Here is a 26,878-nt window from a genome sequence, read left to right as displayed (position 1 = left end):
GGATGAATATAATATAAGGGATACAGGAGAAAGAATAAGTGAAGGAGCACAAGTGAGTCCTGTGTATGGAGTTCATCAGGATATTGCCTGCAATTGAGGGTTGTGGATACAAGAGAGATTGCTTAGGTTCGGTTTGTTCTCATTGGAATGTAGGAATCTAAGTGAGAACTTAAAGGTAAGGCAATAGGTTATTTTCCCAGTGGAGGGGATCTGGAACTTAAGGGTACAGGTTCAAGGTGACAGAGGAATGATTTAAAGTGGTAATTCTTCCTCAGAGGGGGTGAATATCTGGAAGGAGCTGCCCTGCCGGAGGAGCTGGTACAGACAGATACATATACAAACTTTCACAGACAATTGGACAACTAGGAAAGGGGGCAAAGAGTGGGGAAAAAAGGGAGCTTTTTCTGGTTGGCTGCTGGTAACTAGTGGTGTTCCACAGGGGTCTCTGTGAGGTCTGATTCTTTTATTGTTATATGTCAATGATTTGGATGACTAAGAATAGATGGCTTTGTTGCAGTTTGCAGATGATACGAAGGTGGGGGGTAGGTTGTTCTGAGGAAGTAGAGAGGCAACAGAAGGACTTGGACACACTTGGATATCGGGCAAAGTAGTGACAGATGGAATAGAGTCAGGAATTGTATAGTCATGCACTTAGGTGGAAGGATTGACTATTTTCTAATTGAAGGGAAAATACAAAACACTGAGGCACAAAGGAACTAGCGAGTCTTTGTGCAAGATTCCTTAAAGGTTAATTTCCATGTTGAGTCTGTGGTGAGGAAAACAAATGCGATGTTAGCATTCATTTCAAGAGGAATAGAAACTAAAAGCAAGGATGTAATGTTGAAACTTTATAAAGCACCGGTGAGGCCTCACTTGGAGTATTGTGAGCAGTTCTGGTCCCTTATCTTTGAATGAATGTGCTGAAACTGGAGAGGGTTCAAAGGAGGTTCACGAAAATGATTCCAAGATTGAACGGCTTGTCACATGAAGAGCATTTGATGGCTCTGAGCCTATATTCACTATATTCAGAAGAATGAAGGGTGGCCTAATTGAAACTCATCGAATGGTGAAAGGTCTTGATAGAGTGGATCTGGAGAAGATGTTTCCTATGGTGGGGGAGTCTAAGACTAGAGGATACAGCCTCAGAAAGGCGTCCTTTTAGAAAGGAGATGAGAAGGAATTTCTTTAGCCAGAGAGTGGTGAATCTGCGGAAGTCTTTGCCACAGCTTTGGAGGCCAAGTCTTTACGTATATTTAAGGCAGGGGTTGATAGGTTCTTGATTGGTCAGAGCATGAAGGGATATGGGGGCAAGGCAGAAGATGGAGCTGAGAAGAAAAATGGATCAGCCATGATGAAATGGCAGAGCAGTCTAAAGGGTTAGCGGGGTAAGGGCATCAGCATAGATGAGATGGGCTGAAGAACCTGTATCTGTGTTGTATGGTTCTAACTTCAGTGACTAAACTCTGGCCAGAGGCAATTATCATGCTCTCAAAGCTTTACCAGGTTGGTTTCTGCTGTTTCTCCAACAGTCACACTTACCTTTCCAAAACTGCCTTTACCCAGCACCTTATGCAAAGTGAAATTATCAAGGGTCAATTTCTTCCTCAAACCCTCCCGCAGACTTGGTCCTCGCTGGGGCGGCTTCGGTGAGCTTTCCTCCCACAATTTCCCATACTGGTCATTGTCTGAAAACAAGCAGCACAGATGAGAACACTGGGTAGCAGGAAAGGTTCACAGATAGAAACATAGAAAACCTACAGCACAATACAGGCCCTTCGGCCCACAAATTTGTGCCAAACATATCCCTACCTTAGAAATTACTAGGCTTACCCATAGCCCTCTATTTTTCTAAGCTCCATGTACCTATCCAAAAGTCTCTGAAAAGACCCTATTGTATTCGCCTCTACCACTGTTGCCGGCAGCCCATTCCACGCAATCATCACTCTGAGTAAAAAAAACTTATCCCTGGCATCTCCTCTGTACCTACCCCCCAGCACCTTAAACCTGTGTCTTCTTGTGGCAACCATTTCAGCCCTGGGAAAATGCCTCTGACTATCCACACAATCAATGCCTCTCATCAAGTGACACCTCTATCAGGTCACCTCTCATCCTCCATCATTCCAAGGAGAAAAGGCCAAGTTCACTCAACCTGATCTCATAAGGCATGCTCTCCAATCCAGGCAACATCCTTGTAAATCTCCTCTGCACCTTTTCTAAGGTTTCCACATCCTTCCTATAGTGAGGCGACCAGAATTGAGCATAGTGCTCCAAGTGGGGCCTGATCAGGGTCCTATATAGCTGCAACATTATCTCTCGGCTCCTAAATTCAATTCCACGGTTGTTGAAGGCCAATACACTGTACGCCTTTTTAACCACAGACTCAACCTGCATAGCAGCTTTGAGTGTCCTATGGACTCAGACCCCAAGATCCCTCTGATCCTCCACACTGCCAAGAGTCTTACCATTAATACTATATTCTGCCATCATACTTGACCGACGAAAATGAACCACTTCACACTTATCTGGGTTAACTCCATCTGCCACTTCTCAGCCCAGTTTTGCATCTTATCGATGTCCTGCTGTGTCCTCTGACAGCCCTCCACACTATCCACAACATCCCCAGCTCTTGTGTCATCAGCAAACTTACTAACTCATTCCTCCATTTCCTCATCCAGGTCATTTATAAGAATCACGAAGAGCAAGGGTCCCATAACAGATCCCTGAGGCACTCCACTGATCACTGAATGCTGCCACAACTTTAGCCATTTCTCCCACCAGCAATTGCACAGCACAGGCAAAGGCTCAAGATAAACTAACAGCTGCTCTGTGCCAGGGTGGAACCTGCCTCAGCCTAACTCCCAGTTGCCCAATCAACAACTAACTCCACAAGGTGCCCTCGGCAGCAAAGTGACTCAGATCCACAATGACCGGTCACCCAGCTCCTCTGGGGTAGGGGCTCAGTGATCAGTAAATAACCAGCAGCCATTGGCTAGTGGCCAGTGGTCAGCAGTTAGTGAACAGTGATCAAGGGCCAGCAGAGTACCTGTGCAGTCCACGTTCTGGGTTCCAAATGCAGAGGGGCTGTTGTAAGGCTGATAAATACCGATGTTCGAATTGTCAGGGAGGCTGCTATCAGACTTTCGAGTGGATGACTTCTGCGAGAAATAAAAAAAAATTGTCAAACTTGTGCAGTTAACCGGAGAGACTGAGCTGTTCTCCCGTAATGAGTTAAGAGTGAGGGGAGATTTAAACAAAATCACAAATTCCAGAGGAGGTTTCCTGCAAGTAACAATGAGAAGCGGTGTCTGGTAGCCTCGGGGTGGGGGGGTGGGGGTGGATTTTGGTGACTGAGCTGGAAAGAAGTGGTTACTGGTGGCTGGGTTGGGGGTTAAAATAGTTACTGAGCTGGATGGGAGAAATGGCTTCTGGTCACCAGGGTTGGTTGGGGGGTGGTGGTGGGGGGTGAGAAAGAGGGGGAACGTTTGACCAGAGGACTGGTAATGGACACAGAACTGGACAGTTGATGAGGAACTAGACAAAGCTGTAGTTGAGATAGGGAACGTTTGCTGCACAGAGCTGGATGGGAGACGGGGAATGCTTGTCCACACGGAGCTGGATGGGAGACGGGGAACGCTTGTCCACACGGAGCTGGATGGGAGACGGGGAACGCTTGTCCACACGGAGCTGGATGGGAGACGGGGAACGCTTGTCCACACGGAGCTGGATGGGAGACGGGGAATGCTTGTCCACACGGAGCTGGATGGGAGACGGGGAACACTTGTCCACATGGAACTGGATGGGAGATGGGGAACACTTGTCCACACGGAGCTGGATGGGAGATGGGGAACGCTTGTCCACACGGAGCTGGATGGGAGACGGGGAACACTTGTCCACACGGAGCTGGGAGACGGGGAACGCTTGTCCACATGGAGCTGGATGGGAGACGGGGAACACTTGTCCACACGGAGTTGGATGGGAGACGGGGAACGCTTGTCCACACGGAGCTAGATGGGAGACGGGGAACGCTTGTCCACATGGAGCTGGATGGGAGACGGGGAACACTTGTCCACATGGAACTGGATGGGAGACGGGGAATGCTTGTCCACACGGAGCTGGATGGGAGACGGGGAACACTTGTCCACATGGAACTGGATGGGAGACGGGGAATGCTTGTCCACACGGAGCTGGATGGGAGACGGGGAACACTTGTCCACATGGAACTGGATGGGAGACGGGGAATGCTTGTCCACACGGAGCTGGATGGGAGACGGGGAACACTTGTCCACATGGAACTGGATGGGAGATGGGGAACACTTGTCCACACGGAGCTGGATGGGAGACGGGGAACACTTGTCCACACGGAGTTGGATGGGAGACGGGGAACGCTTGTCCACACGGAGCTGGATGGGAGATGGGGAACACTTGTCCACATGGAGCTGGATGGGAGATGGGGAACGCTTGTCCACACGGAGCTGGATGGGAGACGGAGAACACTTGTCCACATGGAGCTGGATGGGAGACGGGGAACGTTTGTCCACACGGAGCTGGATGGGAGACGGGGAACGTCCTCCGCACAGAGCTGCTCAGTTCCAGGAAATGTTTCTGGAGATGCTATAGGCAGGAGATCAGGACTACTGCAGAACTTTGAATAAATCAGCATAGGGACAAAGCGCCACAGGACCTCCTGACAAGATTCACACCTCCCTAAGCTCCAAGGGAGTCGGTCTCCTCACTACCCCAGCCTCTGAGAGGCTTCCTTCAAACCAGCTGTTCCTGCTGTCCAAGTAATCAATTGTCCGATCCAGGGACAGATGACTGCTTCTGTGGCCATGATCCGGAAATGGGTCTGGACTGTGGGACTCGCCTTACCATGCTGATCTGGTTCAGCGCTTCTGCCATCAGTTTCTGGTTGATGCCACAGAGATTTGCAACCTTGCCCCGACACTTGTGGTGCACATTCATCGCACACTCTGCAGTGGAGAAGAATGATAGAAGCTAAAGTTAGATGTGTCAGTATTACAGTGCAGTAAAGAGAATCACACAGGCATGAGAGGGGAGTTGGCCAATATTGATTGGAAAAGAACACTGGCAGGGATGACGGTAAATTGCTGGAAGCAATTCAGAAGGCACAGGATATATACATCCTAAAAAAGAAAGAAATATTCTAAAGGAAAGATGGCACAACCGCGGCTGACAAGAGAAGTCAAAGCCAATGTAAAAGCCAAAGAGAGAGCATATAATCGAGCAAAAATTAGTGAGAAGTTAGAGGGTTGGGAAGCTTTTAAAAACCTGCAGCAACTAAAAAAAAGTCATTAAGGATGGAATACAAAAAGAAAACTAACCAATAATATTAAAGAGGATACCAAAAGTTTCTTCAAATACTTAAAATATAAAAGAGAGGCAAGAGTGGATTTTGGAAGTAGTAATAGGGGACACAAAACAGCAAACAAACTGAATAAGTATTTTTGGACCAATCTTCACTGTAGAAGACACTAACAGTATGGTGGAAGTTCCAGGTATTGGGGGTATGAAGTGTACTAAGTTACCATAACTAGAGAGAAGGTTAACCAAGGAAAGGGCATATAAGGGACAAGAGTGAGTGGGAAGTTGGATGATTGTGGATATTCAGAGGCTTTTTCCCAGGGCTGAAATGGTTGCCAAAAGAGGACACATGTTTAAGGTGCTTTGGAGTAGGTACAGAGGAGATGTCAAGTTTTTTATGCAGAGTGGTGAGTGCGTGGAATGAGCTGCCAGCAATGGTGGTGGAGGCGGATATGATAGGGTCTTTTAAGAGACTTTTGGATAGGTACATGGAGCCTAGGGAAATAGAGGGCTATGGGTAAGCCTAGTAATTTCTAAGGTAGGGACATATTCAGCACAACTTAGTGGGCCAAAGGGCCTGTATTGTGCTGTAGGTTTTCTATGTTTCTATGTTTCTAACTCAAAGGTCTTAAGGTGGATAAGTCACCTGGACCAGATGGACTACATCCCAAAGTCCTGAGAGAGGTTGTTGAAGAAATAATGGATACATTGGTCACGATCTTTTAAGAATCACTTGATTCTGGCATGGTGCTGGAGAACTGGAAAATTGCAAAAGTCACTCCACTCTTTCAGAAGGGAGGAAGGCCAAAGAAAGGAAATTATAGGCCAGTTAGCCTAACCTCAGTGGCTGGGAAAGTGTTGGAGTCTATTTTTAAGGATGAGGTTTTGGGGTACTTGTAGGCTAAAGATAAAGTAAGTCAAAGTCAGCATGGTTTCTGTAAAGGGAAATCTTATCTAACAAAATCTGTTAGAGTTCTTCGAGGAAGTAACAACCAAGGTGGGCAAAGCAGAGGCAGTGGATGCCATTTACTTGGATTTTCAGAAGGTGTTTGATAAGGTGCCACTCATAAGGCTGTTTAACAATATCCTATGGCATTACAGGAAAGATACTGGCATGATACTAGCAGAATGGCTGATGATGGACAGGAGGCAGTGAGTGGCAATAAAAGGGGCCTTTTCTGATTGGCTGCTAGTGAATAGTGGCGTTCCTCAGGGGTTAGGATTGAGACCACTACTTTTCATTGTTTTGTCAGTGATTTATAACCATATAACAATTACAGCACGGAAACAGGCCATCTCGGCCCTTCTAGTCCATGCCGAACGCTTACTCTCGCCTAGTCCCACTGAATAACCCTCCATTCCTTTCCTGTCCATATACCTATCCAATTTTACTTTAAATGACAATATTGAACCTGCCTCTACCACTTCTACTGGAAGCTCGTTCCACACAGCTACCACTCTCTGAGTAAAGAAGTTCCCCCTCATGTTACCCCTAAACTTTTGCCCCCTCTCAACTCATGTCCTCTTGTTTGAATCTCCCCTACTCTCAAAGGAAAAAACCTATCCACATCAACTCTATCTATCCTCCTCAATTTTAAATACCTCTATCAAGCCCCCTCTCAACCTTCTACGCTCCAAAGAATAAAGACCTAACTTGTTCAACCTTTCTCTGTAACTTAGGTGCTAAAACCAGGTAACATTCTAGTAAATCTCCTCTGTACTCTCTCTATTTTGTTGACATCTTTCCTATAATTCAGTGACCAGAACTGTACACAATACTCCAAACTTGGCCTCACCAATGCCTTGTACAATTTTAACATTACATCCTAACTCCTATACTCAATGTTCTGATTTATAAAGGCCAGCATACCAAAAGCTTTCTTCACCACCCTATCCACAGGAGATTCCACTTTCAGGGAACTATGCACCATTATTCCTAGATCACTCTGTTCTACTGCATTCCTCAATGCCCTACCATTTACCATGTATGTCCTATTTTGATTAGTCCTACCAAAATGTAGCACCTCACACTTATCAGCATTAAACTCCATCTGCCATCTTTCAGCCCATTCTTCTAACTGGCCTAAATCTCTCTGCAAGCTTTGAAAATCTACTTCATTATCCACAACGCTACTTATCTTAGTATCATCTGCATACTTACTTATCCAATTTACCACCCCATCATCCAGATCATTAATGTACATGACAAACAACATTGGACCCAGTACAGATCCCTGAGGCACACCACTAGTCACCGGCCTCCAACCTGACAAACAGTTACCCACCACTACTTAGATAATTTAGATATTTAGATAATGGAATTGATGACTTTGTGACAAAGTTTGCAGAAGATACAAAGATAAGTGGAGGGGTAGGTAGTGCTGAGGAAGCAATGTGATTGCAGCAGGACTTGGACAAATTGGAAGAATAAGCAAAAATTGGCAGATGGAATAGTGTTGGGAAATGTATGATAATGTATTTTGGTAAAAGAAACTATAGTGCGGACTATTATTTAAATGGGGAGGAAGTTCAAACATCAGAGGTGCAAGGGGACCTAGGAGTCCTTGCACAAGACTCCTGGAAGGTTAATTTACAGGTTGAAACTGTGATAAAGAAGGCAAATGCAATGTTGGCATTTATTTCAAGGGGAATAGAATATAAAAGCAAGGAGATAATGCTGAGGCTTTATATGACACTGGTCAGGCTGCACTTGGAGTAACGTCAATAGTTTTGATCCCTGTATCTCAGAAAGGATGTGTTGTCATTGGAGAGAGTGCAGAGGAGGTTCACAAGGATGACTCCGGGAATGAAGGGGTAAACATATGAGGAGTGTTTGGCAGCTTTGCATCTGTACTCATTGGAATTTAGGAGAATATGGGGGTGGAAGATCTCTTTGAAACCCACCAAATATTGAAAGAACTAGATAAGGTAGATATGGAGAGGATGTTTCCTATGGTGGTGGTATTCAGAACTAGAGGGCACAGCCTCAGAATTGAGGGGTAACCTTTTTGAACAGAGGTACAGAGGAATTTTTTTAGTTACAGAGTTGCAAAACTGTGGAATGCTCTGCCATAGACTGTAGTGGAGGCCAAGTACGTGGGTATATTTAAAGCGGAAGTTGATAGTTTTATTATTGGTCGGGGCATCAAAGGATACGGTGAGAAGGCAAGTGTATGTGGTTGAGTGGGATCCAGGATCTGCCATGATGGAATGGCGAAGCAGGCTTAAAGGGCTGAATAGCCTAATTCTGCTCCCATGTCTTATGGTTCTTCGGAAACTGAAAGGTCCGAAGATAGAAAAGCACACCATCTAGTCCAGGTGACATCCCAGAGTTCTGGAAGAAGTGGCTAAAGAGGTTGTGGAAACATTCGTAATGATCTTCCAAGAATTATTAGATTCTGGAATGGTTCCAGAAGACTAGAAAATGGCAATTGTTACTCTACTCTTCAAGAGGGAGTGAGGCAAAAGAAAGGAAATTATAGGCCAGCTAGTCTGATCTCAATGGTTAGGAATATGTTGGAGTCGATTGTTAAGGACGAGGTCTCAGGGAACTTGGAGGCACAAGATAAAATGGGCATGATGTCTGTAAGGGAAAATCTTGCCTGCCAAATCTGTTGGAATTCTTTGAAGAAATAACAAGGAGAACAGACAAAGGCGAATTGGTGGATATTGTGTACTTGGATTTTCATAAGGCCTTTAATAAGGTGCCGCACATGAGGCTGCTTAACAAGCTACAAGCCCATTGTATTACAGGAAAGATTCTAGGATGAATAAAGTAGTGGCTGATTGGCAGGAGGCAAAGAGTGGGAATAAAGGGAGCCATTTTTGGTCCAACTTGGGACCAATTCTTTTTACATTATACATCAATAATTGTGGATGAAGGAATTGCACCGTCTCAGATCACAAGACCTTGCAGCGGATAGTGAGGTCAGCTGAGAAGATCATCGGGGTCTCTCCTCTCACTATTACAGACATTTACACCACAGGCTGCACCCGCAAAACTAACAGCATTGTGAAGGACCCCACGCACCCCTCACACAAACTCTTCTCCCTCCTGCCAACTGGCAAAAGGTACTGAAGCATTCGGGCTCTCATGACCAGACCCTGCAACAGTTTCTTCCCCCAAGCCATCAGACTCCTCAATACCTAGAGTCTAGACTGACATCTACATCATTTATTATTATATTGTAATTTGTCCTCTACTGTGCCTATTGTCTTGTTTATGAATTATTCTACTGCCCTGCACTGTTTTGTGCACTTTATGTAGTCCTGTGCAGGTCTGTAGTCTAGTACAGTTTTTATGTTGTTTTACGTAGTCCATTGTAACCTTGTGCTGTCTCACATGGTCTAGTGTAGTTTTGTGTTGTTTCATGTAGCACCAGGGTCCTGGATGAACGTTGTTTCATTTTTACTGTGTACTGTACCAGCAGTTTATGGTTGAAATGACAATAAACTTGACTTGAATTGATGGATTTACTGCAAAGTTTGCAGACGATATGAAATGGAGAGACAGGTAGTTTTGAAGAAATAGAAGGACTGACAGATTAAGAGAATGGGCAAAGAAGTGACAGATGAAATAGTGTTGGGAAGTGGTTAATTTGCAGGTTGAGTCTATAGTGAGGAAGGCAAATGCAATGCTAGCATTCATTTCAGGAGGACTAGAATATAAAAGCAAGGCCTCACTTGGAGTATTGTGAGCAGTTTAGAGCCCCTTAGAAAGGATGAGCTGTAACTGGAGTGTGTTCAAAAGAAGTTCACGAAAATGATTACAGGATTGAGTGGTCTGTCATACGAAGAGCATTTGATGGGTCTGGGCCTGTAATCACTGGAATTCAGGAAAATAAGGGGTGACCTCATTGAAGCCTATTGAATGTTGAAGGGCCATGATAGAGTGGATGTTTCCTATGGTGGGAGAGTCTAAGACTAGATGACACAACCTCAGAATGGGGGGGGGGGGGCGCCCTTTTAGAATGGAGGTGAGGAGCAACTTCTTTAGGCAGAGAGTGGTGATTCTTTGGAATTCTTTGCCAATGGCAGCTGTGGAAGCCCAGTCTTTATGTATATTTAAGGCAGAGGCTGATGGATTCAATTGGGCAGGGCATGAAGGGATATGGGGAGAAGGCAGGAGATTGGAGCTGAGAAGAAAAATGGATCAGCCATGATAAAATTGCAGAGCAGACTCAATGGTTGAAATGGCCTAATTCTGCTCCTATATCTTATGGTCTTATTATCTGGTAACCATGCACACACAAACATCAGCTGCCCTTTGGTCCCAGCTAGGACATTACCTTCACACTTCAGTCCTTGCTTGACCAGACCCCACAGCAAGCTGCCACAGTGGTCACAGAACGTTGGACTCATGTAATTATAGACCCGGAACCTGTGCGGAACATCGATTTTGAAACGCTCCTTTTGGAACTGCAGAAATAGGATGAGAGAGAAAATTAACCACAAATACAGAACACATGCACAGACAGAAAGGTTGAGAGGCCTGTGAGAACGTAAATACCAATAGCAGGCAAATGACATCACCATCTATCAATGTCTGTGCATCATTTCCCTCACATCACTTTCTGCAGGAACAGCATCTCCTCTGATTTCAAGTATGTGGAAAGAGGAACAAGAGTTAGCAAACTGGATGCTCTACGCTGGCATATCCAATCACATACTTAAAACCAGTTTCCCATTCACTCCCTTGTAATTCAAATATCTGTCCATCTCCACCATAAATACATTCAATCACCACACATCCATGATCCTTTGGTCAATAAGATTAAAATTATATCCAAAATTTATTTTAGTCTTGAATATAGTCATCAGGCCATACAGAGCACAAACAGGCCCATCAGCTCATCCAGTACTGGTCTATACTCATCTTGTTTATCAGCACTTGGTCATTAGCTTTACAGGACTTGACAATAATACTTCTCAAATATCACCTCCACCATTCACTCACCAGTCTTTCTGATCTCCAATTCCTTCTGAGTGAACAAACATTTCCTTGTATCCCCCTGAAACCTTTTAGCTCAGACTCTTCAGCTCTGGTGAAAAGCTTCACACTACCCACTCTCTCATCATTTTCGAAACTCGGTCAGGTCCCTGCTCATCTTTCTCTGCTCTGGGGGTAACACACATCTCCAGCTGTAACCCAGTCAGGTCCCCAGTCAGCTTCCTCTGCTTTGGGGTAAAGAAGCATATACACACACATTTTCAGCTGTGGCCTGACCAATACTTCCATGAAATTGTACCTTGACCTCTCTACTGCAGTATTCTGTTCTTTTTAATAAAGGCAAGTGTTCCATCTACCCTCTTCACCACCTCATGGAGAAGCTAAAGTCAGATGTTTCAGTATTAAAGTGGAGAAAAGGGAATTACAGAGGCATGAGAGGGGAGTTGGCCAGAATTGATTGGTAAAGTACACTGGCAGGGATGACAGCAGAGCAGCAATCCCAAAGAGGAACAAGTTTTCTAAAGGCAAAATTACACAACTGTGGTGAACAAGGGAAGTCAAAGCCAACATAATAGCCAGAGAGGGTGCATAATAGAGCAAAAATTAGTTGGAAGTTAAAAGATTGGGAACCTTTCAAGTATAACAGAATGAACTAAAAAGTCATTAAGGTAAAGATGGAATACAAAAGGGACCCATTCTTTTTATATTTTATGTCAATGCTGGAATTGATGGCTTTGTTGCAAAGTTTTGAGGAAGTAGAGACGCTACAGAAGGATTTAGACAGATTAGGAGAATGGGAAAGAAATGGCAGATGGAATACAGTGTCGGGAACTGAATGTTCATGCTCTTTGGTTGGAGAAATAGAAGGGTTGACTATTTTCTAAATGAAGAAAAAATACAAAAATATGAGGCACAAAGGGACTTGGAAGTCCTTGTCCAGGACTCCCTTAAAGTTATTTTGCATGTTAAACCTGTGGTGCAGAAGCCAAATGCGATTTTAGCATTCATTTCAAGAAAAGTAGAATATAAAAGCAAGGATGTAATGTTGAGACTTTATAAAGCACTGGCGAGGCCCCACTTGGGGAACTGTGAGCAGTTTAGGGCTCCTGTCTTAGAAAGGATGTGCTGAATCTGGAGAGGGTTCACAGGAGGTTCAGAAAATGATCCCAGGATTGAATGGCTTGTCATATGAAGAACGTTTGATGGCTCTGGGTCTGTATTCACTGGAATTCAGGAAAATGAGGGGTGTCCTCATTGAAACCTATTGAATGGTGAAAGGCCTTGATAGGGTGGATGTGGACAGGGTGTGTCCCATGGTAGGAGTGTTTCAAGAGCAGAGAACATAGCCTTAGAAGGCAGGAGATTGGGGCTGAGAGGAAAAATAGATCAGCCATGATGAGATGGCAGAGTGAACTCAATGGACCAAATGGCCTAATTCTGCTCCTATATCTTATGGTGTTCTATAGTTTTGTTAGCTTCATAGACCTTTGATAGTACAGCAAGGTCCCTCTGCTCCTCAATCTCCCCAAGACCAAGTACAAGTCCTAACAGTCAAGTACAGTTAATCAACTCTATCAAAGGTGAGGAAGAGGGAGACATGAGCATTGTGTCTGTGGCCATAGAACTGCTCGAGATGAGTGAGACAGGGAATGAGGACTATTTGAGGGAAGTGGGATGGGGCATGGTGTGAGCAGGATGTGAGGAGGCATGATGGGGATGTTACTCTAGTACATGGAGCTTAGAAAAATAGAGGGCTATGGGTAACCCTAGGTAATTTCTGAAGTACGTACATATTCGGCACAGCATTGTGGGCCGAAGGGCCTGTATTGTGCTGTAGGTTTTCTATGTTTCTATTTTTATGTTTCAAAGATAGATAAGCTGTGGCTCACCATAGTATCTCGGCTGTTTGTGGCTGTCCCTGTACATCGGCCGATGATCTTGTCAATACATTTCTTGTGAATTGCAGCATTACATTCTGAAACAAAACACAGAGAATTAGACAAAGGTGATAGAGCAGGGGGGTGTCCAGGGACAGAGGGCAATGGGGGGTGGCGGCACAGCTTGGGGTCTGTCTGAGATCTGTTGAATAGTAGTAAGGATGGATGGAGGGAAGGGGCAAGGTACCACCAAACAATGGGTGGGTGGGCAGTGGTGGGGGGTTCTTGCGGTGGTTGGGCGTGCGGTGGGGGAGGGAGAGACCCGGTGGTGGAAAGGTGTATAGGAGGGGGATATACTCACGGCGACACTGGTACCCCTGCTTGTTCAGACCCCTGTGGAGGAGAGTGCAGATTGAGCAAGGTGTGGAACAAAGACACCCCCACCCCCTCTCCACATCCTCCCATTCCCCCCCATCACCCCACTCATCAAATTCAAATGCCCTCCTCATCCCTGGGGCAAATCTAAAGAAGTTGCCTGGCTCCATTCACCTTACCACAACCTCAGCCACAGGTCCTGCCACATTTCTGCCCAGGGTTACAGCTCTGGGATAGGCCTCTGCAGAAGCATGATGCCCTGACTCCTGGACTTGGCAGGTCCTCGCCCTGTCTGGTGGAGCAGCTGCATCACCCCTCTCCCAGCAGTTTGTGCTTGCAGAACTGACGACTGAATGGGGAAACGAGCCCCCCCCCCCACCTTGGGCAGGTCTCCCCTTAATCCCTCTCAGACCCTGACTCCAGCCTTGCCCCAGTGTCACTGGGTAAACTACACTCCATCCAGCCTTGCCCCAGTGTCACTGGGTAAACTACACTCCATCCAGCCTTGCCTGCCCCATTGGGCAGGATGTCCCTGCGCTCCCCCCAAACCCTTGTCCTGACCTATGGGGAGGAGCCCCCGCAGACCCAGCCCTCTCCTCTTTCTGCCAACAGTCTATAGCCTTACCAGACAAAGTCCCGACACACAGAACAGAAGGTTGGTTGCCGGAAGAAGGTGGCAGTGAACTCATGGTTCTTGATGTAGTGGATCTTGGCCTGCTTGAAGGCACCTCTCCTACGGTTCAAAGTGACGGCTCCATCCTCCTCCCGCACACCCTGGTGACAGTCTGCAGGAGCAGATCTGATCTGAGTGAGTGACTCCAGGCACAACAGCAGAGGATCAAAACTATCACCAGTTACTGTGCTCTACAGAAGGATTAGGCGCACCCCAACCCCATCTCCAGTGCTCTCCCTGGAGTTCAATGACCTGCAGCCAGATGAGCTAAGTGCACAGTCAGCCTGAGATCCCATCCACAGGAACACACAAGCTCCACTCCACCATTCACTATGGCCTCAGTTGACCCATGTCCACTCTGAATCCTCATTGGTGCCTAATGTCCATCACCCACAATCCCTCGATCTGAGAATATTTATCTCTCTCAAACTTAAATATATCCAATATAAATACATCTCAACTTTAAATATAGCCACTTGGACAGAAAATATCAGGGATTCATCTCCCTCTGAGAGGGAAGAAAATTCTACACATCTCAGTTTTAAATGACTGGGGTTTTAATTATCAAACACGAGGAAATCTGCAGATGCTGGAAATTCAAACAACAACACACACAAAATGCTGGTAGAACACGGCAGGCTAGGCAGCATCTATAGGGAGAAGACTTTCGTCAGGGTCTCAGCCCGAAACATCGACAGCGCTTCGCCCTATAGATGCTGCCTAGCCTGCTGTGTTCTACCAGCATTTTGTGTGTGTTGGCCTTTTAATTATGTTCCCTTGTCTGTGACTAACACAGGGAAAAACTTCACTACATCTACTCTGTCAAATCCCCTTAGGGTCTCGTATGTTGAAATAAATTCATTCTTCTACCCTCCTTGGAATACAAGTTCCAATTGTCCACGGTCTCTTCACCATCTAAATAGTAAAAATCGCAATATCCACCATCAGAAATCACTTCAGTTCCATTCCATTTCTGCCATGTGATATCCACACACTGCAAAGGTCCAGAGAACATCATTCCAATATTGGGCAGGGGCAAGGGGGAGGAGAGAAATGGAGATCACACACACCCTCTGTTTGTCTCTCTCTCTCTCTCTCTCTTTCCCTCCCTCCCAAGAAGGTCACAGATTATTTGTTGTATCTTCACAGAGAGATTGACAGACATGGAAGAAAGGGACCTGGAGATCTGTCAGCACAAGAGACAGAGCAGTTTGGAGTTGCATCCTTCAGTCTGGACCAGGTGGGGCAGTAGCACGGCTGTCTGCATCTGGGAACCAGTATTGTGCAGGATCCGGTTTCCAGTTCCACACACCCAAATGGGACATTCCAAGAACTCCACCCTCAGTCACCAGTTTTAAATGCTTAACCCAAAAAGGCCGGTCACTCTGGTTTAACAACCTGTCATTTTGATCTGAAGATAGTCGTTACTGCAGCAACTTGTCACAGAGCCAGGAGGTGAGGCCAAGTGTAGCTCTGTGATTTGTTCCCCAGCTCCCCTTCCTCCTAAGTCTATTCATTGCCAATTAGCCAGGACCATGGAGCACGATTACAAACCCTGCAATCATCAGAATCAAGCTGCCTGAAATAACTCTTGTCAGAACAGTGGCGAGCACAGGCAGACAGAAGAATGAGATAGCACAAGGGCACGTTACAACACAGCAACCCTGCTAAATTGCTTGTTTTAGTAACAATGCCATGCATTCACATCAGACTGGGAGAAAACTTCAGGCAGTAATTAGGAAGATAAAAAGTGATGTGAAATTATCTTGACAAGCAGGATTAAGATAATTAGAAGCAGGTAGCCAAGGAAAGAGTCGGACCCTCTAGGGACCAAAGGAGTGAACTATTGTAGAGACATGGGGTACCAGCAGGATCCTAAATGAATACTTAACACATAGTAGGCTTGTGCAGAAGCATAAAACATGTGGGATCCAAAGTATGCTGGCTAACTGGATCTAAAATTGGCTTGTGATGTGAGGCAGGAGGTGATGGTGGAGGGGTATTCTACTATCTGGAGGTCTGTAACCAGAGGTATTTTGTAGGGACCATTGCTGAGACCTCTTGTTTGTCATATGTACAAATGACTCAGCTGAGAATGTAGATGGATGATTAGTTAAGTTTATAGATAAGAGTACTAGACAAGAAAGAACTTTGCCTCAGTATACAGAGGGACATACAGTGCCCATAAAAACAGTGCATCTCCCCCCACCATAAGTTTTCATGTTTTATTGTTTTACAACATTGAATCGCAGTGGAATTAATTTGGCTTTTTGACACTGATCAACAGAAAAAGACTTTCATATCAATGCGAAAACAGATCTCTGCAAAGTGATCTAAATTAATTGCAAATATAAAACAAAATAATTGATTGCATAAGCATTCACCCTCTTTTAATATGACACACCAAATCATCACTGGTGCTGCCAATTGGTTTTAGAAGTCACACAATTAGTGAAACGGAGATAACCTGTGTGCAGTCAAAGTGTTTCAATTGATTGTAGTAGAAATACACCTGTGTCTGGATGGTTCAACTGCTGGTGAGTCAATATAACAATTACAGCATGGAAACAAGCCATCTTGGCCCTTCTAGTCTGTGCCTAACGCTTACTCTCACCTAGTTCCACCTACCTGCACTCAGCCCATAACCCTCCATTCCTTTCCTGTCCATATACCTATCTCATTTTTGTTTTAAATGACAAAATTGAACCTGCCTCTACCACTTCTACTGGAAGCTCGTTCCACACAGCTACCACTCTCTGAGTAAAGAAATTCCTCCTCGTGTTACCCCTAAACTTTTGCCCCTTAATTCTCAACTCATGTCCTCGTTTGAATCTCCCCTACTCTCAATGGAAAAAGCCTATCCACGTCAACTCTATCTATCCCCTCATAATTTTAAATACCTCTATCAAGTCCCCCCTCAACCTTCTACGCTCCAAAGAATAAAGACCTAACTTGTTCAACCTTTCTCTGTAACTTAGGTGCTGAAACCCAGGTAACATTCTAGTAAATCTCCTCTGTACTCTCTCTATTTTGTTGACATCTTTCCTATAATTCAGTGACCAGAACTGTACACAATACTCTAAATTTGGCCTCTCCAATGCCTTGTACAATTTTAACATTACATCCCAACTCCTAAACTCAATGCTCTGATTTATAAAGGCCAGTATACCAAAAGCTTTCTTCACCACCCTATCCACATGAGATTCCACCTTCAGGGAAATATACACCATCATTCCTAGATCACTCTGTTCTACTGCATTCCTCAATGCCCTACCACTTACCATGTATGTCCTATTTTGATTAGTCCTACCAAAATGTAGCACCTCACACTTATCAGCATTAAACTCCAACTGCCATCTTTCAGCCCACTCTTCTAACTGGCCTAAATCTCTCTGCATGCTTTGAAAACCTATTTCAATTTAAAACAACGTAACCTATCTTAGTATCATCTGCATACTTACTAATCCAATTTACCAGCCCATCATCCAGATCATTAATATATATGACAAACAACATTGGACCCAGAACAGATCCCTGAGGCACACCACTAGTCACCAGCCTCTAACCTGACAAACAGTTATCCACCACTACGCTCTGGTATCTCCTATCCAGCCACTGTTGAATCCATTTTACTACTTCAATATTAATACCTAACGATTGAACCTTCCTGACTAACCTTCCATGTGGAACCCTGTCAAAGGCCTTACTGAAGTCCATATAGACAACATCCACTGCTTTACCCTCGTCAACTTTCCTAGTAACCTCTTCAAAAAATTCAATAAGATTTGTCAAACATGACCTTCCACACACAAATCCATGTTGACTGTTCTTAATCAGACCCTGTCTATCCAGATAATTATATATACCATCTCTAAGAATACTTTCCATTTATTTACCCACCACTGATGTCAAACCTACAGGCTGATTATTGCTAGGTTTACTCTTTGAACCCTTTTTAAACAATGGAACCACACGAGCAATACGCCAATCCTCCGGCACCATCCCTGTCTCTAATGACATTTAAAATATTTCTGTCAGAGCCCCTGCTATTTCCACACTATCTTGGCAAAAACTACACCGTGAAGGCAAAAGAACAAGCAACTCTGTGAAAAGGTTATTGATAAGCACAAGTCAGGAGATGGATACAAAAATTTCCTAGTCACTGAATATCACTTGGAGTATAGTTAAGCCAATCATCAAGAAATGGAAAGAATATGGCATAGTTGTAAATCTGCCAAGAGCAGGCCATCCTCAAAAACAGAGTGACCATGCAAGAAGGGCACTAGTGAGGGAGGCCACCAAGAGACCTATGACAACTCTGGAGGAGCTACAAGCTTCAGTAGCTGAGATGGGAGAGACTGCGCATACAACAACTGTTGCCCAGGTGCTTCACCAGTCACAGCTTTATGGAAGAGTTGCAAAGAGAAAGCCACTGTTGAAAAAATCTCTTGGCTGGAGTTTGCCAGAAGGCACATGGGAGACTCTGAAGTCAGCTGGAAGAAGGTTCTATGATCTGATGAAACCAAAATTAAACTCTGTGGCCATCAGACTAAACACTGTGCTTGGTGTAAGCTAAACATCACACATCAAAAACACTCCATCCCTACCATGAAACATGGTGGTGCTGCATCATGCTGTGGGGATGCTTCACTGCAGCAGGCCCTAGAAGGCTTGTAAGGTAGAGGGTAAAATGAATGCAGCAAAATGCAGGGAAATCCTGATGCAGTCTGCAAGAGAACTGTGACTCGGGAGAAGATATGTTTTCCAGCAAGACGATGACCCCAAGCATAAAGCCAAAGCTACACAGGAATGGCTTAAAATCAACAAAGTTAATGTCCTGGAGTGGCCAAGTCAGAGTGCAGACCTCAATCCAATTGGGAATTTTGTGGCTGAACTTGAAAAGGGCTGCTTACTCACAATCCCCATGCAATCTGACAGAGCTTGAGCAGTTTTGTAAAGAAGAATGGGGAAAAATTGCAGTGTCCAGATGTGCAAAGCTGATGGAGCCCTATCCACACAGACTCAAGGCTGTAATTGCTGCCAAAGGTGCACCTACTAAATACTGACTTTGAAGGGGGTGAAAACTTATGCAGTTGTGTTTTGTGTTTGTAATTAATTTAGATCACTTTGTAGAGATCTGTTTTCACTTTGACATGAAAAAGAGTCTTTTTCTGTAGATCAGTGTCAAAAAAGCCAAATTAAATCCACTGAGAGTCAATGTTGTAAAACAATAAAATATGAAACCTTCCAAGAGGATTGAATACTTTTTATAGGCACTGTAGGACAGTTAGAAAGTTGGCTGAGGGGCGGCAGATGGAATTTAAACCAAAAAGGTGTGAGGTAATGCAATCTGGAACATCAAATACTAACAGGAAAAATAGTGAATGGCAGTCACCTCTGGTTTTTGATGTACAGATGGACCTTGGTGTCAATACAAGTTCATAGGTCCCTGAAAAAAACACAGATGGGCAGGACAGTGAAGAGCGCATTAAGTAAATTATGTTGCAGCCATCTAAAGCAGTGCCTGGGCCAAAAAGAGTATTGTTTACAGTCTGGTCACCATAAATCAGGAATGATGTTGCCTTGAATGTAGGGCTATAGTTAGAAGATGAGATTTGATTAGCTGGGATTTACTCACTGGAACATAGAGGCTCAGGGATGACCTTATAGAGGATTATAAAATTATGAGAGCCTCAAACAGGGCAGATGGAGTATCTGAAACAGGCATAGCTTGACGGTGAGATTTAAGGGGACATGCAAAGCAAGAATTTCCCACAGAAAGTGCTGTGCACAAAATGAGCTGGCAGAGGCTGCTGAGGCAGTTACACCATGCAAATTTAAAAGGCAGTTAGACAAGTGCTTGGAAACATGCTGCGGAAGACAAACTAATTGCAGGTAAATGGGATTGGCATAGGAAGACATCACAGTCAATATGGATGAAATGGGACAACTGACATCTTTATGCGCATCATTCCATCACTTCACCATCTGGGTCAGGATGCTGAGATAACAGTGATGGGGTCCAGGGCGCTGGTGTAACATAGATGGGTTCATCATGCCATCTGGGTCATGGCATTGGGATAACAGAGATTGTGTTCACTGTGGCGGGGCAACAGTGCCGGGGTTCAGTATGTCAACTGGGTCAGGATGTTGGGATAACTGTGATGGGCTCAGTGTAGAAATACTAAAGACAGTACTGGATCATCAGAAGTGTTATTCAGCCCAAGATTCAAAATCTTCCACTGGTTGGCTTATTATCGACATGTGTACTGAGACAGGGCGGGAAGATTTTGTTTACATCCCGTCCAGGAAGTTCATTGCACATGCAAGTCCATTGAGTTAGTGGAAATGAAACCTGAGTGCAGAATAAAGTATTGCAGTTACAGAGAGAGTGCAGTGCAGATGGACAAATAAAGTGGAAAGGCCAGGAGGAGGTAGCTTGGGAGATCAAGAGTTAATCCCTTAATGAATACAAGGTCTATTCAAGTACGGTAGAAGCTGTCCTTGGGTCCAATGGTACATGTGCTCAGCCTTTTGCATTTTTCGCCCGACAGGAGGGGGAAGAAGTGAAAATGTCCAGGATGGATGGGTATTTGATTATACTGCCTGCTTTGTAGAGTACCAGAGGGACCTGTTGCACCTGACCTGCAGGGAAACCAATATCCTGGCTGTGAAGTTTGCTGATGCTACGTGGGAGATTTTAAATTAGTTTTGCGAGGGGTTGGGAACTGGAGACCCAGGTCAAAAAGGAACGAATCAGATTAGAAGGTAGATGTCAGGGAAGGAATTGAAAAGCAAAACTTGAGATAACATGTAAGATGGGTCAGATAGTTTAAAGTGTGTATATTTAAATATTAAGAGTATTATGGGTAAGCGTGATGATTTTCAAGCATGGATCAGTATATGGAACTATGATGTTGTCGCCATTATTGAAACTTTATCAAGAGAAGGGCAGAATGGGTGATTAATATACCGGGTTCTCAAAGTTTTAGAAAAGATAGAGGAGGAGGTAAAAGAGGGGGTGAAGTTGCACTAGTGATCAGGGGCAATATCACAGCTGCACTCAGGGGGAGACCTAATGAAGGGGTCAGACACAGAATCCACTTAACCAAAAGACCATAAGATATAGGAGCAGAATTAAGCAATTTACCCCATCGAGTCTGCTCTGCTACTTCACCATCACTGATCCAATTTTCCTCTGTGCCCCAATCTTCTGCTTTCTCCCCGTATCCCTTCATGCCCTAACCAATCAACAATCTATCAACCTCTCCATAAATAGACAAAGACTTGGCCTCCAAGTCTTTAGATGAAACTTTGGAATAGGAAGGGTACAATCACAATGATAGTGACTGGGACATTGAGGAACAGATATGTAATCAGGTTAAGGGAATATGTAAAAATAATAGGGTTGTTGTCATGGGAGATTTCAACTTCTCAGATCAAGGATTTTAAGTGGGGCAGAATTTGTTCAGTGTATCCAGGAAAGTTTCTTAAATCATTATGTGGATGGTCCAATGACAGGAGGAGCTGTACTGGACCTGGTGTTGGGTAATGAGCCTCAGATAACTGACCTTTCACAACTCTGTCTTTCAGGATAGCTATAGGTTAGGATAGGAATGGTCCTTTTGGGAGAGTGTTAAATTGGAGTATGGCAAATTACCAGGGAATTAGGCAGAAACTGAGCAGCATTAATTGGGAACACCTTTTCTCTGGCAAGTCCACATCAGGATGTTTAAGGATCAATTGCACAGAGTACAGGGAAGGTATCCAGGGATGGAAAGATAAGAGAACCTTGGATGTCAAGAGAGGGGATGAATTTAGTCAAGAAAAAATAGAGGTAGGTAAAGCTTTTGAAGTCAGAATCAAACAAAGCACATGAGTATAAAGAAGCCAGAAAAGAACTAAAGAAAATTAGGAAGGCCAGGAGGGGCCATGAAAAGTCCTTGGCAAGTAGGATTAAGATGAATCCCAAGGCATTCTATACATACATCAAAAAAAAGTGTAGGAACACTTGAGGATAAAGAGGGGAACATTTGCTAGGATGCAGAGAATGTGAGTCAGGTACTTAATAAGTGCTTTGCTTCAGTATTTACCAAAGAAAGGGATATGGAGGAACAGGAGATCAGTGCTATGTGTATAAATATGTTTAGATCAAGGAGCCTCCTAATGAGTATTGAGGTGGATGTCCCCAGGTCCTGATGATATTTATCCCAGGTTATTGAAGGAGGCAAGAGATGAGATTACTGGGCTCTTGACCAGTATCGTGCCCTCTCCAGCCACAGGCAAGATCCCGAAGGACTGGTGAGTGGCAAATGCTGTACCCCTACTTAAGACGGGAACAAGGGAAAATCATGGCAACTATAGACTGGTGAATCTCACATCAGTTGTAGGGAAATTGCTGGAGAAAATGAGTAGGGGTAAGATGTATGAGCATTTGGAAACCCATGGCCTAATAAGGCAGAGCCAGCATAGCTTTGTGCAAGGCAGGTTGTGCCTTACCAACTTGATTGAGTTTTTTGACAAGGCGATGAGAGAGATTGATGAGGGTAAGGCAGTGGATGTTGTCTGCCTGGATTTTAGTAAGGTGTTTGACAAAGTCCATCATGGGAGGCAATCCAGAAGATTAAGAAGCATGGGGTCCACAGCAAATTAGCTGCTTGGATTCAGCACTGGCTTGTGCATTGAAGACAGAGGGTAGTGGTTGAAGGGACTTGATGTCAAGTTGGAGGTCTACAATTTGTGGAGTTCTGCAGGGATCAGTGCCAGGACCTCTGCTGTTTGTAACATATAAATGACCTGGATGAAAATATAGATGGGATAGTAAATCTGCAGATGAAATCAAGATTGGAGGAGTTATGGCTAGTGTTGAAGACTGGCAAAGAATACAACACAATATAGATCATTTGCAGATATGGGCTGAAAAACGGCAGATGGAGTTTAACCCAGATAAATATGAGGTGTTGCACCTCGGTAGGGCAAATGTTAGGAGACAGAACACCATCAAGGGCAAGTTCCTTAATAGTATTGCTGAGCTGAAAGATCTTGGAATACAAGTTCATAGCTCCTTGAAAGTGGCTACACAGGTCAATAAGGTGGTAAGGAAGGCTTATGGAATGTTTGCTTTTGTTAGATGAGGTGCTGTGTTCAATAGTTAGGAGGTTATGTTGCAACTTTATAAAACTCTAGTTAGGCCACATATGGAGTATTGAATACAGTTCTGAGCATCATACTATAGAAGGGATGTTGAGGCATGGAGAGGGTGCAGAAGAGGCTTACCAGGATGCAAAAGCCCATGGTATACAGGGTAAACAGGAATAGAGCCAATACATTCTCCTGTTGTGCCCCAGTGCTGCTTATAGCCATGACTGATACACAGCTATGAATCCACACAAACTATGATCTGCCAGTCAGGTTTCCCATTATCTAGGATACAATGGAAGTGGCAACCTGCATTGAACTGGGCTTTTGCCCCAGCAATGCGGACTGTAAGGTATTGAAGGTATTAGAGAAATCAAAAAATATGATCTTCACAGTACTGCCCTGCTTATCCAAAAGGGAGTAGGCTCTGTTCAGCAGGTAGATGACAGCCTCGTTGACTCCAATGTGCTCTGGCAGGCAAACTGCAGGGGATCAAAGCTAATCTGACCAGGGATCAGAGGTGGACCAGGACCAGTCTCTCCATGGTCTTTGTGATGTGTGAGGTCAGGTCCTCTGGACAGTAGTCATTCAAGACTTCTGGGTGGCCCTTCTTGGGTACTTTGGGATAAATACATTTACATCCAAATCATGAGCTCTGACCCTGGATGCCCCACAACCCGCTTGGTCACCACCCCAAATGACTTGATTCCTTGTTTCCCCCTTTCCTGCTTAATAACCAATCCTGAATCCACACAACTACATTATCCCCAATATGACATGCTCTCATTTTGGTTAAGAATCTCATGTTACCTATGAAAGGGCTTCTTCACCATATTAACTGGTTTGCCTTTATCTATTCCACTAATTACAATCTCATAAAACTTGTAACAGACATGTCAAACATGATGTCTCTTTCATAAATTAATAATGACCCTGCCCAATCCAGTTAATACTTTCCAAGTGTCCTGTTACTACATGGAGCAAACTGCCTGTTCTATAGATTCCTGTTTTCACAAGTCATGGGGTTTCAAAGTGTGGAAGCCATTGTTACCTGATGGGAAATGTGGAAGATGACAACAGACCCATATCATCATTCTGGGCTTTATCTGACTCCCAGTTCCATTATCTGCTCCAATTTCTGTCAGTGACTTCTCACTCTAGACCACCAGGCCTTCAAACTTCCCATTTGGTTTTCTGTGTCTTTTGTGAAGACAGACTTGAATAACTTGTTTAATTTCTTATTCTTCAATAAAATGTATTCAGCTCAGCCTGCAAGGAACTATTTTTAAACTGTAATCTTTTCTTTCATATCAATCTATTGAAGCTCTTATACCTTGCTTCTTGCTAGCCTACTCTCACATTCTGGAGCTTTTGCTCTCCTCTACTGTGGAATTATTGATTGGTACATTTCCCACTCATGGGAATGGAAGCTTTGCTTCACTACAGCCGGAGAATGAAGTAGACTATTTGTAAGTGAGCAAACAGTCACTTCCCCTTGGCCATCAGTCATGGGGCATTGAGCAATAACAAACAGGGGTGAGAAGGACTCCACTATATAACCTCCTAACTAGAAGTGGACCAGCTGCAGTGAGTTAGAAAGGGAGCAGAAGTAAAACTGAAACAGAATAATAGATGGCCTTTAGAAAGCAGACATAGTCTAGGTCCATTCTGTGAAGAAAAGACAAGGGAAACAGAGCCAGGGCTCACTAACTAAGCTGGAAGTTGAGAAGGTGATGAAAGAAACTGAACAGGTGATGTACGCCACCTGTGTAACGTGGCTGAGCATCAGCCTGAATAGAGTAAACCGAGAGGTGATAGAAGGAAAAGAGAGCAAAAGAAAATTTCAGAAGTCTTCTGCCAGATTGTACATACAAACAGGTCTTATCAGCACAACCAGGACAGATTACAGATTAAGATGTTCTGTAGTGAATAAAGGAGCAACTTTACTTTAAATATTTAGAACATTACAGCACAGTAGAGGCCTTTTAGCCCACAATGTTGTGCTGACCTTTTAACCTATTCTAAAATAACTCTTCTGTCCTACATAACCCTCCATTTTCCTGTCATCCATGTGCCTATCTAAGAGTTCCTTAAATGTCCTTAATGTATCTGCCTCTACCACCACTCCAGGAGCATTTCCCATGCACCCACCCCTCTGTGTAAAGAACTTGCCTCTGACATCCCTCTTGTATTTTTGTACAATTACCTTAAAATTATGTCCCTTTCTATAAATCATTTCCACCCTGGGAAAAAGTCTCTGGCTGTCGACTTGACCTATGCCTCTTATCAACATATACTGTGCTCCTCTCTCTCAACTCTCCTCTCATCTTCCTTTGCTCCAAAGAGAAAAGCCCGAGCTCACTCAACTTTTACTCACAAGACATGCACTCTAGTCCAGGCAGCATCCTGGTATATCTCCTTTGCACCCTCTCTAAAGCTTCCACATATGTCCTATAATGAGGTGACCAGACCTGAAGACAATACTCAACAGTGTGGTCTAACCAGAGTTTAACAGAGTTCAATATTACCTTTTAGTATTTATTTCATTTTGTGTCATTTTCAATTGCAATAGTAAACTAGCCTGCAGCCTAGCTGTTGCTCGGGTCATTAATTTAACCTGTCCTGTTTGGTTACTTAAGTCAGATCTTATGGTACCTTAAAATAAATCTCAAAAACTGGGGGTTAGCTAATGTCGCGCCTTTAATGTGCTGCAAGGACAAGCCAGAGAACGTGAGGCTGGCATCAGTGGTGGGGAAGTTATTGGAGGGGATTCTGAGGGACAGTATCCATCTGCATTTGGAAAGGCACAGACTGATCCGGGATAGTCAGCATGGCTTTGTGTTGGGAAGTCAAATCTCATGAATTTGAGTTGTTTTTTGAAGAGGTGACCAAGGGGATTGAAAGAATAGAGCCATAGAACATTACAGCACAGAAACAGGCCTTTTGGGCCTTCATGGCTGTGCTGAACCATTTTTCTGCCTAGTCCCACTGATCTGCACCTAGACCATAATCCCTCCATATCCCTCTCATCCATGTTTTTCTTAAATGTTAAAAGTGAGCCTGCATTCACCACTTCATCTGGCAGCTCATTCCACACTCCCACTACTCTCTGTGCGAAGAAGCTCCCCCTAATGTTCCCTTTAAACTTTTCCTTTTTCACCCTTAACCCATGTCTTCTGTTTTTTTCCCTCCCCTAGCCTCAGTGGAAAAAAGCCTGCTTGCATTCACTCTATCTATACCCATCATAATTTTATACACCTCTATCAAATCTCCCCTCATTCTTCTACACTCCAGGGAATAAAGTCCTAACCTATTCAACCTTTCTCTGTAACTCAGTTTCTCAAGTCCCGGCAATATCCTTGTAAACCTTCTCTGCACTCTTTCAACCTTATTAACATCCTTCCTGTAAATTGGTAACCAAAACTGCACACAATACTCCAAATTTGGCATCACCAATGTCTTATACAACCTCACCATAACATTCCAACTCTTGTACTCAGTACTTTGATTTATAAAGGCCAATGTACCAAAAGCTCTCTTTAT

At 44.2% G+C, this 26,878-nt stretch overlaps 1 protein-coding gene across 3 annotated transcripts in view; it reads right to left on the bottom strand.

The window, feature by feature from the left end:
* The window catches only part of LOC140741680 (protein kinase C delta type-like), a 129,292-nt gene that overhangs the window by 16,893 nt on the left and 85,521 nt on the right, over positions 1 to 26,878 (bottom strand). For all 3 annotated transcript variants that reach the window (XM_073071948.1, XM_073071949.1, XM_073071947.1), the window contains 7 exons: positions 14,150 to 14,309; positions 13,511 to 13,542; positions 13,162 to 13,247; positions 10,611 to 10,740; positions 4,870 to 4,970; positions 3,044 to 3,155; positions 1,540 to 1,685 (listed from right to left, as the gene is read on the bottom strand). In XM_073071948.1, coding sequence (XP_072928049.1) covers positions 1,540 to 1,685; positions 3,044 to 3,155; positions 4,870 to 4,970; positions 10,611 to 10,740; positions 13,162 to 13,247; positions 13,511 to 13,542; positions 14,150 to 14,309 — 767 coding nt within the window. The remainder of the gene's footprint in view (positions 1 to 1,539; positions 1,686 to 3,043; positions 3,156 to 4,869; positions 4,971 to 10,610; positions 10,741 to 13,161; positions 13,248 to 13,510; positions 13,543 to 14,149; positions 14,310 to 26,878) is intronic.

The sequence above is a fragment of the Hemitrygon akajei genome, chromosome 19 (assembly GCF_048418815.1).
Source record: "Hemitrygon akajei chromosome 19, sHemAka1.3, whole genome shotgun sequence".
NCBI lineage: Eukaryota > Metazoa > Chordata > Chondrichthyes > Myliobatiformes > Dasyatidae > Hemitrygon > Hemitrygon akajei.
Note: the sequence above shows the minus strand (reverse complement) of the source record. Positions and strands in the feature narration are given on the sequence as shown.